This window comes from Stegodyphus dumicola, chromosome X1 (assembly GCF_044657685.1).
Source record: "Stegodyphus dumicola isolate Sdum_Otavi_A_Nest chromosome X1, ASM4465768v1".
Classification (NCBI taxonomy): Eukaryota; Metazoa; Arthropoda; class Arachnida; order Araneae; family Eresidae; genus Stegodyphus; species Stegodyphus dumicola.
This window is the reverse complement of record NC_140780.1, coordinates 61,897,175-61,915,568: the sequence shown is the minus strand read 5'-3', so window position 1 is coordinate 61,915,568 and position 18,394 is coordinate 61,897,175. Positions and strand designations below refer to the sequence as shown.

The 18,394-nt window shown below is 32.7% G+C and overlaps 1 protein-coding gene across 5 annotated transcripts in view; it reads left to right on the top strand.

The window, feature by feature from the left end:
• The window catches only part of LanB1 (laminin subunit beta-1), a 157,635-nt gene extending 141,094 nt beyond the window's left edge, over positions 1–16,541 (top strand). For all 5 annotated transcript variants that reach the window (XM_035368911.2, XM_085807483.1, XM_085807482.1 and 2 more), the window contains 4 exons: positions 379–520; positions 3,893–4,069; positions 14,202–14,358; positions 14,499–16,541. In XM_035368911.2, coding sequence (XP_035224802.1) covers positions 379–520; positions 3,893–4,069; positions 14,202–14,358; positions 14,499–14,638 — 616 coding nt within the window. In that variant the 3' untranslated portion in view covers positions 14,639–16,541. The remainder of the gene's footprint in view (positions 1–378; positions 521–3,892; positions 4,070–14,201; positions 14,359–14,498) is intronic.
• The last annotated feature ends 1,853 nt before the right edge of the window (positions 16,542–18,394 follow it).

Here is an 18,394-nt window from a genome sequence, read left to right as displayed (position 1 = left end):
GTTTTTAATTTAAGATAAAAGGAGCATTTAAAGAGAATAGAAATTTTAAGCTTTCTGCTTGTAAGTCATGCATAATTAAAATTGCTGAACCATATTTTAAAAGCATTAATGAAATCATTTTTGAGTTTTACACTTTTTTAAAACCCCAGCAGTGTGTTGAACATGTGTTTAGTGGTACAGAGGATTCTTCAGCACTGGTGCTGTTACAAGGTTTCAGAATTTAAAGACACGCTATGTGTAAAATTATTGTAGTCATTGTAATTTGAGAAATACCTATTATTCTTTAATTTTATCAACTTATTAATAAACTTCTTACTTCTTTGTAACTGCTGGTTGAGTTACTGAATCGCTTATTGTGTGGTTCTCTTCCTTGCATAGAGAAAATGCAGAAGCAATACTTGATACAGCAAAACAGGTACTTGAAGCATTAGAAGAGGCCCGTGAAGCTCAACTGAGAGCTCAGACTGCTATTGAGAAAGCCAATAAAGACATAGAAGCTGCAGATATTGATCTTGGGCAGGTAAAAATTGCATTCACATTTTTTAAGTTTATTAAACTCAAATTATAAAAATTACTTTTATTCTGTGCACTTCAATAGGCAGTGACCCCTCCCCAAGTCCTGCTATGCTGCCTTAACGTGGCGGGGGTGTCACTGGGCAGAACGGGTGAAGTACGAAGGGAGCATAGCTACTAGTAGGGCCACCCTAAGTGTGAAGGCCGTGCCAACATGCCCAGCTAAAGCATAACAGGTGACGATCCTTCAGGGGATTACCGTCTTGGTGATCGGGTGTCACAATCCTGGGGCCCCAGTGATCTTTCCTCCTTTCTGCCTCCTCTCCTCTTAACTGCAACTTTTCTCATTTTCCTTCTCCCTTGTGGTTTCCTCTTCTGAGCTTTGGGCTCGTCATAAGAAACTGGAACAACCCTGTCCCTATTTTTTGGAGTGGCCAGAAAACTGCCCACGTGTTTGCCGTGCATGGAGACCTGTGTCACTGTAAAGGAGGATTCTGGTAGTTGAGGGGGGAGGTACTGTCCTCAACACCCTGCTTTGGCCTCTGCTTTAGTTAAACAGGAGGCACCGTGTCATCCTCGTGAGTGTCAATTGGCTGGTCACTAGTCCTTGTGTCAGCGGCTTGGGGACTCACGGGAGTACCTGCTTTTGGAAAAGCCAACTGTGGGACTTCAGTTTGCATATAGGTCTGGCTAGCCCTGGTGTAGGAATCTGCATCCCCTTGTTGGGCTCCATGGTGTGTGAGGCAGTCGGATTTTTGATGAACTGCTCGTGCTTCATATTGTTACTGAAACTAACCATTTTGTAGATGAGTATATGAACCAACACCTTGCAAACAAAAAATCAAGAACAAAATCGTGGCATTCAACCAGTTCAGAAGAAATATATGTTTTTTTAGGCATACTGATTTCACAAGGTATAACACTGATATTACTGTACTGGTCTAAAAAGGAATTCATCGAAACTCCATTTTAGGGAAGCCTGATATTACTCTACTGGTCTAAAAAGGAATTCATCGAAACTCCATTTTAGGGATCTTTTTTTATTATATTATTTTCACTTAATTAACTTTAGTGGAGTCACTTCTCTTGCAGGGTCTTCTACATCCATGAAAATGATTGTAATCATACAGAGTTGGATCATATGAGTAGTGTTGGTGAGAAATAGGCACAATGTCATTCTTTGGGGAGAGCCCATATAATAAACAGTGTGGATTATCTTGTCATGATGTAGAAATTTGTCTTCACTTTATAATTCTGTCATTGCTGGTATACATTTTCATGTTGTCTTCACAAAATGTCAGGATAAAATTTTTATTCACAATGTATCAGATTATACAGATTGCTTGGGTCCAGTGTGATTCACATTAAAAAAATCAACATTCTGTTCACATTTAACCAAACTTCATGAAAATTTTCTTTGGTCTCTGAATGTTTCTACTGGTGTGATGCAAGGTTTCTTTGTGGTTTAAATATATAACAAAGCGAAGCCATCATTTCCCCATCAGTAGTAGTTTTTAAAAAAATTAGAAGAACTAAACTTGTATAAATGATAAGGATATACTTTATACATAACTAGTTGTCTTGTTAAGACATAATGACTATGTTTGAGTAGAGGTAATCTTTCAAACTAAAACATCCTGAAGTTTTGTAAACTACTGTGAAACAGGTGTTTGAAAAATGTAAAAAACAATATTTATACTCCTTTTAACCTCTTTCTCTTTATATAAAATTATCATTAATACATAATTATCAATAATGAAAAGGAATTAGTTGATTTGATGTGCTTTTTTGAGTTTATTTTCATTCCATCTGTTGCATTTTCATTTATGACCTGAAATTAGTATGTTCTGGTTAGTTTTTTTTTTTTTTTTTTTTTTTTTTTTTTTTTTTTTTTTTTTTGTCTTCTATGCTATTATCCAAATAAAGTAAGATAATTATATATATATATTATTGATGCAGTTTCTGCATTATATTCATTGCAACATATGTTCAGACTGTACCATAGTCGTATCTCCGTGAAATGAACAAGACTTGACTAAATATTTACTTATATATACAACTATTTACAGATTACATTTTAGAAAAACTTTCAAATACATTTTCATTACAGTAGAGCGCACAAACCAGCGTCCGCTGTTTTCTCTTCCGCATCTCAATCTCTTCTCTTACTTCCACCTGCAACCAGGGGGAAAGTCGACTCCCCTCTTCTGGCTGAGGCGAGAAGAGGGTTCTCTGTCTCTTCTTTTAGGGCAGGTTCTTCAGAGAAGGGGAATGTTACAGCTCCTTTCCCCTTCGAAGAAACATTTGGCTCCTCAAAATGTTTAAGTATATTTGATTGAGATTAAGAGTTACACACATACGTAAGAAAGAAAATCATGTAAAAGTACCATGATATTACATCAAGGCCAGTGACACAATTAAAGTACATAAAATTCACAAAAGAATACAGTGATAAATACAAGTTAAAGCTAAAGTTTTTTATATATATATATAGTTGCAGACCTGCTTAGACCGTCAGCATTTTTGTGCCTCTTCCCAGCTTGATGAATAACTTGGAAATTATATGGCTGCAGGGCTAAAGCCCACCGCATTAGCCTGGGATTAGAGCCTGCATTAGTTTTTAACCAAACTAAGGGGTTGTGGTCAGTAATTACAGTAAATTTTGAATCGCCCAAATAATAATGCAGTTTTTTTTTACAGCAAAAATTATATATGCGCATTCTTTTTCAGTTATGCTGTACTTAGCTTCTGTCACTGAAAACTTCTTAAGTACAAGATGGGATATTCGGTGTTGTTCTCATCCTTTTGTGTTAATACTACTCCCATCCCTAAATCGAAAGCATCGGTTTGCGCCATAAACTCTCTATTAAAATCTGGTGCGTGTAGCACAGGTTCCTTCGTTAATTTTTAGTAAATGAAGCTCTAAATGTTGCTTTTAATGAATTAGTAGCATGCAACAGAAACATAAAACTGAATTCTTCTTACTTGCTGTGTCAGAATCCTTTTTTTTTTTTTTAATGCTTGTTCAGTATGTTTACATGTTAATATTCTTTGGTGTATATATATATATATATAATTTATTATTGGAAAACTTTTTCATATACCATCTCCAACAAACAGAAATTTAATTAAAATCATGAAAGAAGTAAAAAAAATTTAGTCAGTATTTTAAATTATAAGTTTTCAAATAATAAATTATTGATTTATTACTGTGCAGCTTTCGCACAGGTTATAGTCTTATTAATTTACTCATAATTACTTTTATTTAGAATATCTCTACTTCTAATGTGTCATAAAAAATTTTTGAATTTGTATTAAGTGTGTTTAAAATTGTTGTGTTAGTCTCTTTTCTTTAAAGTTACACTTGTTTCACATACAGATTGCTAGTGAAACTGCAGCTGCACAAGAAATTGCAAATAAATCTGTTGATGACATAGCAGGAATGCAGGACCGATTAGATAGACTAAAAAAAAAATTCACTGAGAATGAACGGAATGCTAAGAAGTCTGCTGTAGAAGCAAATGTTGCTGGCAAGTTAGCTGAACAAGCAGGAAGGGTAACTCGTAATTTTTAATCAATTCATATGCATTCATTTTTTTTCATATGTTGGTATTTCTAGGCATACTATTAATTTAATTCCATTTGAAATATGCTTTATTCATTGACATCTGCTGTATAATTTCAAGTTGAGTTTTGGAATCTGGTTAAAAGCATCTGCACTTCGTTAACTAATAATTTAGTGAACCTTTATAGTTAATTTTTAGTGTTTATTTGTTTCTTATTACTTTATTTGGAAATCAATGAAATAATGTAGCATCTTAATTAATATTAGTTAACCCAAAAGCATTCTGAAAAAGTTAACATCAAACACATAAGTAGTCTTTCCATGACTAAGGATACTTAGAGTAGCTGTTTTGCTTCATCCTTGTATTACCTTAAAAGATATTCTGCCTCATCTTGGGATGCACTTTGGCTGTGCTGCTAAGTATCTGAAATAGGAATATTATTATGCTTGCTTGTGCATTTTTCATGCTTAAAATTCTTGAGAAGCTTTAGTTTGTTTCCTCCCTGAATTTAGAAACAGACTGCTCTGTAAAAATTGCAATTTTCTACAATTCTTTTACTTGCAGTACTTTGGACATGGCTTTTCAAGGCTGTTCATTCAGTCCTTCAGAATCCTGGCCAAGGCCTAATTCTTCCTTATGGAAATTAAGAGAAAAAAAAATGCTTCGCTTTTAGCCACCTGTTGCAATCTGTCACTCTTTTATTCTGTTGTGTGCCCTGAGAAGGAATGAAGTGGGTATGCATTACAAGGACACAGTTTGTAAAGCCCAGATGTTAATAAAGATTGAAGGATGTTTTGTAGTCCCTGAAAATGGAGATCTTTCTTTGCACTGTATTCATACTGTTCATGAGTCATCAATTACTTCAGTATTTTTGTAGCCCCACTCTTATTTGTGATTTTAAAATTTAGCAGCTGACTGTTAAATTTAATGGCAGCTTCAGAGGTAGCTTAAAAATAATGGCTTGTCTTACAAACAAAATGTTTGACACATTTATGTATGAGGTGGAGCTTAGTATTTTTTAGATTCTTAATAATCAGAATATTTTTATTAAAATTTTGCTTCCAGGAGTGTTACCTCTTAAATGTATATAATATTTAAGCTAGTTAATAGATTGCTTATATCGTACGAAAGAGGGAGATCATAAAGATATGTAACTATAAATTAATAACTTTCTGAAATTTATTTGAAAGATGACTAATGTTTCCTTTACATTTGTGCATATTTTGTTATGAAAAGTGCTTCTACCACTTTGAGCAGTTGTTAATTCACATGATTATTTGATACATAAGTTAGAATTCTAAGCCATTATTCTCGCATTCATAATATTTTGTAGTAGTTTCCATATCTATTTATTAAACTGTAGTGTTGCATAAAGGTATTACCCTGATTACTTCATACTCATCAAAATGTAGAGACTCATTTTACTCTCATACAGAAAAGTTAAATGGCCACATTTGCCACTAAATTTAATTTCATACATTTGATATATCATATCTTTCATCTGTTTCTAATGTTACACTTATTTCATAAAATTCTGAATTATCCTGTGTTTCAGTTTGCAACAGGAATTTCTTCACACATTTATTGCTACTGTTTTTGTGCTTAATTGATAGCTTAGTGGCATTACATGCAAACCTGTGGGCTAGAGAGTTTACTGGATTGAAACCAACTCATATTTTTTTGTTGCCTGTTATTAGCGCCAAAATGTATTGTATTTATGGAAACTGCACAGCCAACTTTTAAAATTATATTTATTTTTTAATATTGAAACATTTTCCCCATAAGTTTTGTTTGTTTTAATGTTCAAACATTTAACACATTTATTGCTGTCTTTTATTCAAATTATAATGTTTTCACGTTCATTGTACTCAAAGTTTTAATTCTATGATACTGCATACTTAATTTTTTAAATAAAATTTTTCTTTTAATTGTGCTGTTAAGACTAAAATAATTAACATTATTTATGTGTTACAAAAATGGAAATTGAATATTTATTGCTAAATATGATGAGTTCAATGCGGCTAAACATTTGACTGTGCAGTATTCAAAATATTGCACAGAGCTGTGTAGCAAGAACTGTTTATTTGCATCTAATTTCTTTTCATTTAAATCGTACTATATGACTGACCAATTTAGGAATTTTTTGAAACTTGAATGAAGGGTACTTGCCATAAGGATCAGTTCAGCAGCATGAGAATAAATTTAATCATGAGTCTTTATGGGTAACTATTATTATTTTGGGTGGGACTGCACTTCAAGACGAACTCAGTTTGAATCATTCCACATCAGACAAGACTTGTGAGCTCAGCGCACCATGCAAGATATAGTTGAATTCATCATATTTAGCAGTCACCTGCTAAGTAAACATTATTTAGCATGTAAGTCGTGAATAAGGTCCATTCTCATAAGTATAAAGTAATTGTAACAGTTACATACGAGGGCTGTATGAAAAGTTTCCGACCTAACAAAGGAAAAATATATTTTTAATCCAAAATTACCTTTATTTTTCGACATAGTCTCCTCGTAAGTCTTTACATTTCTTCCACCGATCCTCCCGTCCTTTCAACCTGCCCAAATAATATGTTGAATCTTTCTCTACAAAGTCTCCTCATTTGACGAAAATCTTTGTCCTCCAATCGCTTCTTTAGCTTAAGGAGCAAAAAAATCACTTGGTGCCAGGTGTGGTGTATATTTTGCTTCCAGAAGTGTTATCTGTTAAATGGGTTGTCAAGCAATTCAAACCGTAAATCATGGATTTTCGTCTTTGTAACCGCTGAGGTGTGAGTTGGAGCATTGTCTTGGTGAAACATTTTTTTTTTCCTTTTGCAAATGTGGCCTTTTTTCTACAATTTCAGCCTTCAGCTTGTCAAGTAATTTTGCTTAGTATGCTCCAATAATAGTTTTTACCCTTTCCAAGATAATCTATCAAGACAATACCATGGCTGCCCAGAAAACTGTTACCATCTCTTTCCCAGCAGAAGAAACAGTTGTTACCTTTTTTAGAGCCGATTCTCCCTTAGCAGTCCGCTCTTTTGACTGCATTTTTTATTTGTGGGCTGTAATGATGAATCCAGGTTTCATCTACAATGATTAATAGTCAGAAAAATTTAGATGTGTTGCGCCAACAGAACAGTGCAAATGTTCATTCGGACGTGTTTTTGGTCCAAAGTGAGCAAGTGCGGAACCCAACATGCAGGCAGCTTGCTCATAACTAAATCTTTGTCAATATGTGGCAGATACGTTCTTTGGATATGCTCATAGCCTCTGCTATCTCTTTTCCTTGATTCGATGGTCGTGCAGAATCAATTGCTGATTTTAGAGATGTTTTCATCAGTGGTTGCAGTTTTTGGTAGTCCCGAACATTTGTCACTCAAGCTGGTACGGCCACGTTTAAATTCAGCTGCCCAAAATTTCACAGTAGTAAATGATGGTGCAGAGTCCCCGTACACTGTGTCCAACTCCTCTTTAATCGGAGTAAGTATACAGTCAAATACCAAAAATCTGCAGACCTGAAATCCGCCAACTCTTGAAATCCATGTAGCCTCTCAAAATATAAACATTCATTTTATAGTTTCTGGAAACAGCAACATTGAGTACGAAATATCGAAGAAAAAGTAACTTACCAAATAATGATGTCATAATGGAAATACCAAGTTATTGACATAAAAAAAGTTTAAAGAAATAAGATAAAAGTTTTTTTTTCCCCCGTGTAATCTGCATCGAGGTAAAAAAAGCAGACGATTCACTCAACTCTTCGTTCAAGTTCACGATTCACATTGTTGTCTTTTCAGAGCTTTGTTATTTCACGAGATTGCTTAGTGCTGCCTTTTTTTTCTCCGGATATTCTGTGGATAAATTAAGAATATTTTAAATTTCAGCCCTTTTTAATACAATGACAGATAAGAAATGCACTCATGATTTTCCTGCTTGCAATGTTGAAAAACGTAAACATGTTGCATTGACGGTAATGCAAAAAGTGCAAATTTTGCAAAAGATGGAGGCAGGTGCTACTCCTTGATTTATAGCAGAATGGTGTGGAATTGCGACACGATTGTGTATGATATATGGAAAAATAAAGAAAAGCTTTTGGAATTTTACAGCAACAGTGATTCTAAAACCGGAAATCTTTGCACAAGGTGAAATTGGCAAACCTCGATGCTGTGTACATATAATACAATGACTAATATAATCAATTTATATATGTAATACTAATTTAATGCATATAATAAATTATTGCAATAATGTATATAATAATTTAATTAAATGTATCTAATACGCCTTATTTATTTTGAACTTTTAGTCCAAATATTATGCTTTATCTTTTCTGTCCTGAACTCCACAAAATCCTAAAATCCACACAACCTCTGGTCCCAAGCCTTGCGGATTTCTGGACTTTTACTGTATTACCTTTCAAAAACAGGTATCTTATGACAGCACAATACTCGATTTTTTTCCATTTTTGCAAAAACGGTCACATCAACTCAAAAAACAAATTCTTAAACAAAAAACTCGCATTCAAAATAGCTGAAATTTTGATTGGTAGTTATCACAAGTGATGGCCAAACATGTCCCCCCCCCCACTTTGGTTGATTTGAGTTGCCATGTACATATTGAGGTCGGAAACTTTTCAGACAGTCCTCGTATCACCCCACTGACCATGTCCAGCAGCAGGTTATTGTACGTGACTAGAAACTTATAATATTTAGTTGATCCATTCAAGCTATTCTAAATGGGCCTTTACTGACAATAAGAATCCATAGATTTATATTGTGTAGTTCAGAACCTTGATTCAATAGTCGTGCAGCATCATTTGCTGATTTTAGAAATGTTTTCATCAGTGATTGCAGTTTTTGGCTGTTCCAAACATTCATCATCACTCAAGCTGGTACAGCCACATTTAAATTTAGCTGCTCAAAATTTCACAGTAGTAAATGATGGTGTAGAGTCCCCGTACACTGTGTTCAACTCCTCTTTAATTGGAGTATGTGTATTACCTTTCAAAAACAGGTATCTTATGACAGCAAAATACTCGATTTTTTTTTCCATTTTTGTTAAAACGATCACATCAACTCAAAAAACTAATTCTCAAACAAAAAATTCGCATTCAGAATAGCTGAAATTTTTATTTGTAGTTATCTCAAGTGATGCCCAAACATGTTCCCTCCACTTCGATTGATTTGAGTTGCCGTCTGCATATCGAGGTCGGAAACTTTTCAGACAGCCCTCATATCACTCCACTGGCCATATCCAGCAGCAGGTTATTTTACGTGACTACAAACTTTTAAAATTTAGTTGATCCATTCAAGCTGTTCTAAATGGGCCTTTTCTAGCAATAAAAATCCCTAGATTTATATTGTGTATTTCAGGAATATTTTTTTTTTTTACCTGTAGTCCAAGGGTAGAATAGGATTATACAAACTGAAAATAAGAGAAATAATTAAATAAAAATTGAAGCAATAATAAATAGTATTTAAAATTTTCTGTTATCCCTTCCTTCAGAGTGGTACACAATACATAATATTCCCCTTTCACTTTTCAAGCAGTAAAACTAGCGAAAGGTTGGGGTAATTGTAGAAGTAAACACAGCTTATACTGAAACACTTACTCAAACCAGTGATCAACATTAACGAATCTTTTATGCACCATTAAATGACATGCCTAACGAAAATTTTTAATTATGTTTAATTTATATGATACTTGTAAATGATCAAAGTCAAGAAAATACTGCAACATAGCACCTGCATTGTCATAATCTCACCTGTGTGTAATCCTGATGATGGAGCAATGCATAATGATAAATTTTCTTTTCTATATTCTGAAATATTAACTTTTCTGACATCTGATGCTTTTAAGATACAGTAACACGCCGAACAAATATTAACTTAGAAGCCAAACAACAAAAATCAGCGTTATATTTTCAAATTTGCACAGGACTAGTTTCGATGGTTTTACCGAACCATCATCCTCAGCTTCAAAAGTACAAATGAATGAGATAAGATATAATGATTAGATAAGATAAAATAAGAAAACCTGAACAGGAGATAAGCTACTGGCACCATCTGTTGATGAAACCAGAACTTAAACATAATTTCTTTAAGGAGTGTCGGAATCCCAAAATCTTCCAAAAATTGTGATTTCGAATTTTTGCATTTTCAAATTCTCTACACTTTTATCTTTCTAAAAATACCATTCTTTAATCTCTATGAAAATTAGAACTGTAAAAAATATACTTTTAATTTGTCATCGACTGCTTTGATTAATGAGGATTTTTACATTAAAATGCGTTTTTCTCCAAATATGATTTTTTTATACTCGATGTACCTTTTCTCAGGAACTACTGCTCACAGGTGTCTAAAATTTTTATGGCTTATTTATTAGGTTTCCTAATATTTACTGAAATGAGCTTTTTGTGATAAATTAAGAAAAAGAATTTTTTTAATTTTTTATGTGAGAAAAGTGCTAAATTTTACTATGCCTAACAAAATATTCTGTAAATTTCAAAATGTTTCAAAAGCTCATTCAGTATAATCAGATAGGTATTCTTTAATTACACAAAACATTTCAAGCGTGTATTTACAAAAGATTTTGAGAAAAGGCACATCAAAAATGGCCAATTTAACATTGTTGGTATAGGGCTTGCTGATACCCCTTAAAGGCTGAAGGCAAAGATGAATTGGAATTAGGGTCATTAACTAGAATGCAAAGATTTTTTTGAATGTGAAATGCCTCTAGAAAATCCAGTTCACCAATGGAAGATATTTTTTGAATAATTTTGGCTACAGAAAAATTGAAAGTGTGATTTTCGGACCAACAATGTTGGGCAGCAGAAAATTTCTGTTTTTTTTCTTTCTTTTTTCTAACATATGCCTCATGTTTCTTAATGCAAAATTTTAAGTCTCTCTTAGTTTGGCTAATATAAATTAAACCCACACTGGCTAGGAATCCTATAAATACCCCAGGAATTCATATCCGGAATGGGGTCCTTGAGTATAGAACTCGGAATTTTATTGATGGGAGAATAAACAGCCCGAAAGTTAAATTTCCGCAACATACGTGCAACTTTATAGCTAATTGATGGAAAGAAGGGTAGACAACAGAATTTTTATAATCTCCTAAAACAAGAGTGTGCCTTTTGGTGTGTTGAGATGAGAATTTTTTAACTGCTTTATTAATAATTTTGGGTGAAAGGTCCCTGGCAATATCAATTAAGTTTCAAGTTTAAAAGTGAACTGAATAGCAGGATCAATGGAATTCATTGTTGAAAGAACTTTATTTAAATCATTTTAACCCCTTAAGTACGGATTTATTTGAGAAAATATTTGCATGTGGAACGGATATAATTTTTGGTTGCGATTCATCAATAGCTACTTCACCTCAGGAGTATAAATGTAACAAAATTTAGTATTTAGGTAATCCACTATATTTCTAATCTTTATTTTCCTCTTCGTTATCCGTAAAATGTAGAAAGTTTGATATATCATCATAGGCATGCATCATATATCGCATGCCATAGTGCTGGCAAAAATTGGAGTACTTATTGCATATCTTTTTGACCAATACATATGCATTTTTGGCTTCTTCATGTGTGACATCAAGATGCATAATGCAATATAAGCTTTCATTTCATCAGAACTTACAGGAAACCACCTTTTTTATTTTTTTTACACAACCTTCTTTTTCTATCCCTTGTCTGGCATATCTATTCGTCTCTTCTACTATAGTATCCCAAAAATCTTCATTCAAGACTTCTTTCAAAACATCTAAAGGCGTAGGATTACCACCTATTCTACGCAGACTCAAAGGATTAATTCCAGATATTTCAGAAAAACTTTTTATATCGGCTACATTTTCTTCTTCCCAAATCCATTCCTCTGATACTGGTTCATGAGAAGATTCAATATCACTGCTCAATAGACGTCTTGTGCGTCCTCGAAACCTTGATATTATATTACAATTGTCATCATTTTCTAGTTCAATATCGTCTTCATAACCTTCGCTTTGTATTTCATTGTAATTGTCAATTTCAGGATCACTAAACAGTTCTTCTTTAGATTTCTCAAAGTCACTTTCGCTCTCACTATCATAAAATATATTCCTTGTTTTTGACATAATGGGGCAGTATATCGCAAATAATGTTCACCGAAATACTGTAATTGCCTCTTCTATGATGACTGATACAAGCTACAATGAAATGAAAAGAATTGTGCCTAACCTCAAATAATGTTTTAGACATGTCATCCGCTCCTAGGGAAAACAAGTGAATGTCGTCTCCCAGACGTCAAATGTACCCAAGAGTTTAATTTTTGGTTTGACGTCTTAGACACGTCAACTGCTCCTAGGGGAAAAAGTGAATGACGTGTCTCAGACATCAAATGTACCCAAGGCGTTAATTACCTTCAAACAGGGTAAAAGTATTATCTACATAGCAGAAACATACTGGGAACCGGGAAGTTTAAAGTTTCAAACAATTTTGATTCATAATAATGCATGTAGATATCAGCCAGGATAGGACTGAGGGGGGGGGGGCTTCTCATGGCTAATCCCTCAGTTTGCGTGTAATATTTATTTTGGAAAACAAGATGTTTTTGTTTCAAACAGAGTGAGAGAAATTAGCTGAATAATTTCGATGCAAGAGAAATGAAACTCGCAAAGTCTGTTTCTAGATATCTTAATGCACCCTCCACTGGAACATTGGTGAATAATGATTTTACATCAAAAGAAACCTTGAGTAAATTTCTAAGAGAAATGTTTTCAACCTTTTTTACAAACTCTATTGAATTTTTTATGGTGTAAATGTTATTGTCTAAAAAAGTTCAAAATCTAGAAACTAAATATTTAGCTAATGGATACGAGGCAGTACCTAAATTTGATACAATAGGGCGGAAAGGAATACCACTCATAAATTAAAAGTTAAGAATTCATAAAAGTGGTATTCTGTTGCCCAACATTGTTGGTCCGAAAATCACACTTTCAATTTTTCTGCTGCCAAAATTATTCAAAAACATCTTCCATTGGTGAACTGGATTTTCTAGAGGCATTTCACATTCAAAAAAAGCTTTCTGTTCTAGTTAACGACCCTAATTGCAATCCATCTTTCCCTTCAGCCTTTAAAGAAATTATGTTTTAGTTCTGGTTTCATCAACAGATGGCACCAGTAGCTTATCTCCTGTCCAGGCTTTCTTATCTTATCTAATCATTATATCTTATCTTGTTCATTTGCACTTTACAGCTGAGTATGATGGTTCTGTAATACCATTGAAACTAGTCCTGTGAAAATTTGAAAATATAAACGCTGATTTTTGTTGTTTTGGCTTCTAAGTTAGTATTTGATGCTTTGTTTGAGACAATAATCAGAAAATGTATTTTTTAAAAAGCCATCAATGTCTGCTATTTGTTTCAATAGGCTTAAATGTGAAGTGGATAAATAAAGTCAGAGCTGATGAGGTGTATCGCCGAGGATAAAGGATGCTTTTGTGGAGGATTTATTTAGAGGAACACTAGCTTGTGTTTGTCTTTCAATAGCAAATTAAACATGAATTGGATAAAGTCAGAGCTGATGAGGGGTATCTGCCGAGGACAAAGGATGCTTTTTGTTGCCGAGGACAAAGGATGCTTTTTGTGGAGGATTTATTTAGGGAACCACTAGCTTGCATTTGTATTACACATCAGGAAATCTTTATAAGTTTTCAGATTAGGCAAAAAAAGTCACCTTAGTTTGACATAGATTTTGAGTGAACTGTATTTCAAGGGTGGTCAGACACAGATACGTATCAACAAAGCTTTGCCCAATTTGTATGCCAAATTGCTTTTTTGGTCTAGTTATAAATTTTACACTAGTGTATTTCTCTTCCAATTCCCATAAGTGGAAACCTCATGCACTCTGGGGATACATCAGAGCAAACATTATTCAGTAATTTTCTACTTGTATGTTTTATTAAAAAAGGAATTCTTGCATGTGAGGAGATTTTCATTTTAAAATAAACGTGGAATAGATATCAGTATTTTAGGAAATAGACATAAAATAATTGTAATGTTAATTATTAGATAGTTTTATAAGGATGATTATGTGTATTTTTAGACTTATTGTGTGCCAATAATGCAGTTTTAATTTCTTTTGAACAGGATGCTCAAGAATTGCAGGAAAAGTATAATGAAACTGCAAGTGCATTAGATGATAAAGCAAAAGTTAGTGGAGCTGCAAAAGAAAGAGCTGATAGACTCAGAGAACGTGCAAAAAAATTGGCTGAGGATGCAAATGGGAGATTAAAAGAACTAATAGGTAAATTTTGTGAGTTAATTGATTTTATAACTTTTTTAAACTTGTGGGAGTAAAATAGTTAATTTTATTTGAATTGTTTTATTCATGTAATATTTTCATTAACAATGTAATTATGTAATTCACTGTTTTCATATTCAAAGATATGGAAGATGAGTTTGATGACAATGAGAGGCGTCTGAAAGATTTTTCAAAAGAACTGGATGAATTAAACATGGAAATGGAAGGACATTTGGTGGTTATAGAAGATAGATCAGCTTTCTATCGAGATTGCCAAACTTAAAAAATGGACTTTTGTTAAAATTTGTGTGTTAAATTCTTGAATTCATAACTTCTTTCTACTGCCATAAATAAATATGAGAACAAATCATGCATTTCACATGATTGTGGTTTGCCAAACATTGTTTTATAGCAATATTGTTTTGTATAGTGTATTAACCACTGCATAATGTTGTTTGTTTGCTTTGTGTTTTAGTTCCTTAAAAAACTGCCTTCTGTGAAGGAACTGTCTTTGACCTCATTTAAATAATTATTTGAATGAGACTTTTAATCTGTAATTGAATGAAGATCTCATATGTAATTTATTTTTGCTCATTGCTGTTGGAAATACTTACAAGAAGGAATTCTATTATAAGATGTTTAAAGGTGTGTATAAAAATGTAATTGTTGGATTTATGTAAATGAAGAAAAATATGCATCTCAAATCCCTTGCAGTTAGGTAACAGCAAAATTAAGCTGCCATGCTTAAATTTTTGTGTGTGTGTGTATCGTACGGATCAGTATACTACTTTTCTCACAGAAATCATTGTTTTGTTAAAATCAGAGCTGTTTAAAGTGTTTTTTTGTTCTATGTATTGAAAGATTTTCTCTTAGTGTTGCACATATGAATGTCCTTAATTCGAATTATGCTCTGAATGGATATTCATTGCAGCTGCAAATTTGCATCAAGTTCGAATCAAGGTTTCTTTAAGTGATGGTTATAAATATAAGTTTAAAAAAAAAGTTTTATGAAAGCAAAACTGATATGTTTTCTGTATATCAATTGAATTCTTTTATATGCATTTAAGTTTCAGCTATTTCATTTGTTTTGCATTTATTTGTGCTAACTTTGGTTTATATAATTGTTACTGCAAATATAATTTACTTAAAACTAAGCATGTAGTTGGAAAAATCTTTTTTTAATTTGTTTAGTTTACCACCGAAGGAGGATCTTTTATGTTTTACGTAATGAATATATTTTAATATCTTTAAAAATACTTTACTATTTCTACTTTTTAAAATTTTGATGCAAATTTATGTAATTTTATGAGCTGTTAATTTTTTCCTAGAAAATGTGCCTCTCAGAATGTGTTCAAATGTTAGCTTATAAGCTAAGCTTCTATAAAGTGCAGATGGTATTGAAATATGTGTTTAATGGCAAAGTAATCATATTTTGATAAAATCAAAAACATGAAATAGTATGACATAGATACCATATATTTTTTAATATTTGTGAAATTTTGCTGTTGCTAGATGTGTTTGTAATGTTGTGATTAATTCTATGTAATTGTTACTTTTTCCTTCATATTTGTTCATGCTATATCAGCTGTAATGCATACTTCAGCATGAGTGTTGCAATATGTATTTGGACACGGGTATATTAGAGGTGTATATATGAACTTCACTTTTTGTTCCCTTGGAAGCTAATGTATTTTATACATCACATAACAAAATGAGAACTATGACAAATGCTTTCAGCCATATGTGTTTTCTAAAGTATTTTGCCCCTAACAAAGTGCTTTCTGCCATAAAATTCATTTCTCATAGTTTCTCATGCATCTTTTGTTTCTATTCATTATACACAATTTGTTTAAAATGAATTCTTATTTAGTTATTGTTTAACATATTTTTTTATTTAAGTGTTAGTTCACAACAGTTGTTGTGAATAATTATCTGACAGTGTTCTTTCCCATTTACATGTCATAATTATATTTAACATGAGGATCTGAGAATACTTATTTTTTGTTAGTAATTCATTACAAATCTCTCAACCGTGTGAGTAATATTGTGCCAAAATATTGTTTTGTCATAAATTTAGCTTTCTCTTATTACTAAAAATATTTTATGAATCAATCATATGTGGTAAACAGTTTGTCACATTTTGATAAAATATTAACAGTTAATAAAATTTAACTTTTCACTCTTTATATATTGTAATGTTATTATACTCTGATTCATTCAACATCTTTAATATTTAAATGTGATTGTATTTAGTATCTCAGAGTATTAGTTTCTTATTATATATATATATATATATATATATATATATATTATATGTATGTATACTGCATTGGAAATCAAGTGAGCAATGCAGTACTGCATTTTATGTCTCCAAACTCTTCTACAATCAAACTTCAGAAGTTAGAAAGAAAATGCTGCTATAACTTTCTCACTAATATAGCTTTTAATTGAATGCAATTCTATGTGAGTAATAACATAAGGCAAAATTTTTCATGTGGGAATAATTATTATAAACTGTTTCAAATGTTTTCAATTTGAGAACTTTTTTAATATAGTAGATTAGAAATTTACTGTATGAAACAAATCTTAAATTTGTTTGGGGAAAAATAATACAGTCAAATACCGAAAATCCGGCGACCTGAAATCTGTCAACTCTTGAAATCCGCGTTGCCTCTCAAAATATAAAAATTCAATTTATAGGTTCTGGAAACTGCAACATTGAGTATGAAATATCGAAGAAAAAATACTTACCGAATAATGACGTCATAATTACCAAATAATAATGACTCATAACGGAAATACCAAATTATTGACATCATGATAAAAGTTTTTTCCCCCTCTAATCTGCATCAAGAAAGCAGACGATTCACTCAACTCTTCTTTCAAGTTCACGATTCACGTTGTTGTATTTTCCGAGCTTTGTTATTTCACAAAATTGTTTAGTGCTGCATTTTTTTTTATCCAGATATTTTGTGGATAAAATAAGAATATTTTTAATTTCAGCCCTTTTTAATACAATTACAGATAAGAAACACACTCATGATTTTACTGTGTGCAACGTTGAAAAATGTAAACACGTTGCATTGACAGTAATGCAAAAAGTGCAAATTCTGCAAAAGATGGAGACAGGTGCATTTTATAGCAGAATCATATGGAATTGAGATATGATTGTGTATGATATGCAGAAAAATAAAGAAAAGCTGTTGAAATCTTGCAGCAACAGTGACTCTAACACCGGAAATCTTTGCATAAGGTGAAATCAGCAAACCTCGATGCCGTGTATATATAATACAATGAATAATATAATCAATTTATATATGTAATAATAATTTAACGCATATAATAAGTTATTGCAATAATGTATATAATAATTTAATTAGATGTATCTAATATGCCTTATTTATTTTGCACTTTTAGTCTGAATATTATGATTTATCTTTTCTGTCCTGAAATCCACACAACCTCTGGTCCCAAGCTTTGTGGATTTTTGGATAGTATGTCATTGCACATCATTTTTAATGCTTACATTCTCTCCAAATAAAGTTTCATTCAGAGAGGTACGGGAAATTTAGAAAATTTTAAAGTGTAACTGCCATAATACACTGACTACCAATAAGTATTTGGACACCTATGCAAATGACGATATCTGCGGTCCTAAGGTACGACACGGACTCCGCCGGTATATATCGTGTTGGAAACAGCATCGGCTTTAGTCGCATGCAAGATGCCTCGCAGTTCAGAGCTCTCTGATTTTGAGAAAGGTATAATTATCAGGTATCACAAATGTGGCCGATCCTTAAGGGACATATCTAGCGATCTGAAGTACCCAAAATCGAGAGTGGCCTATATGATTAGGAAGTGGAAGGTGAACGGTGATTGTCGGAATGTGCCCCGAGTTGGCAGACCAAAGAAACTGGGAGATACAGACCGACGAGTGCTGTCCAGAGAAATTCGGAAGAACCGCACCCAACCGATGGCCCTCATCCGCGAGGAGTTTCAACAGGCATCCGGGAGTATTGTTTCAATGAATACCATCCGT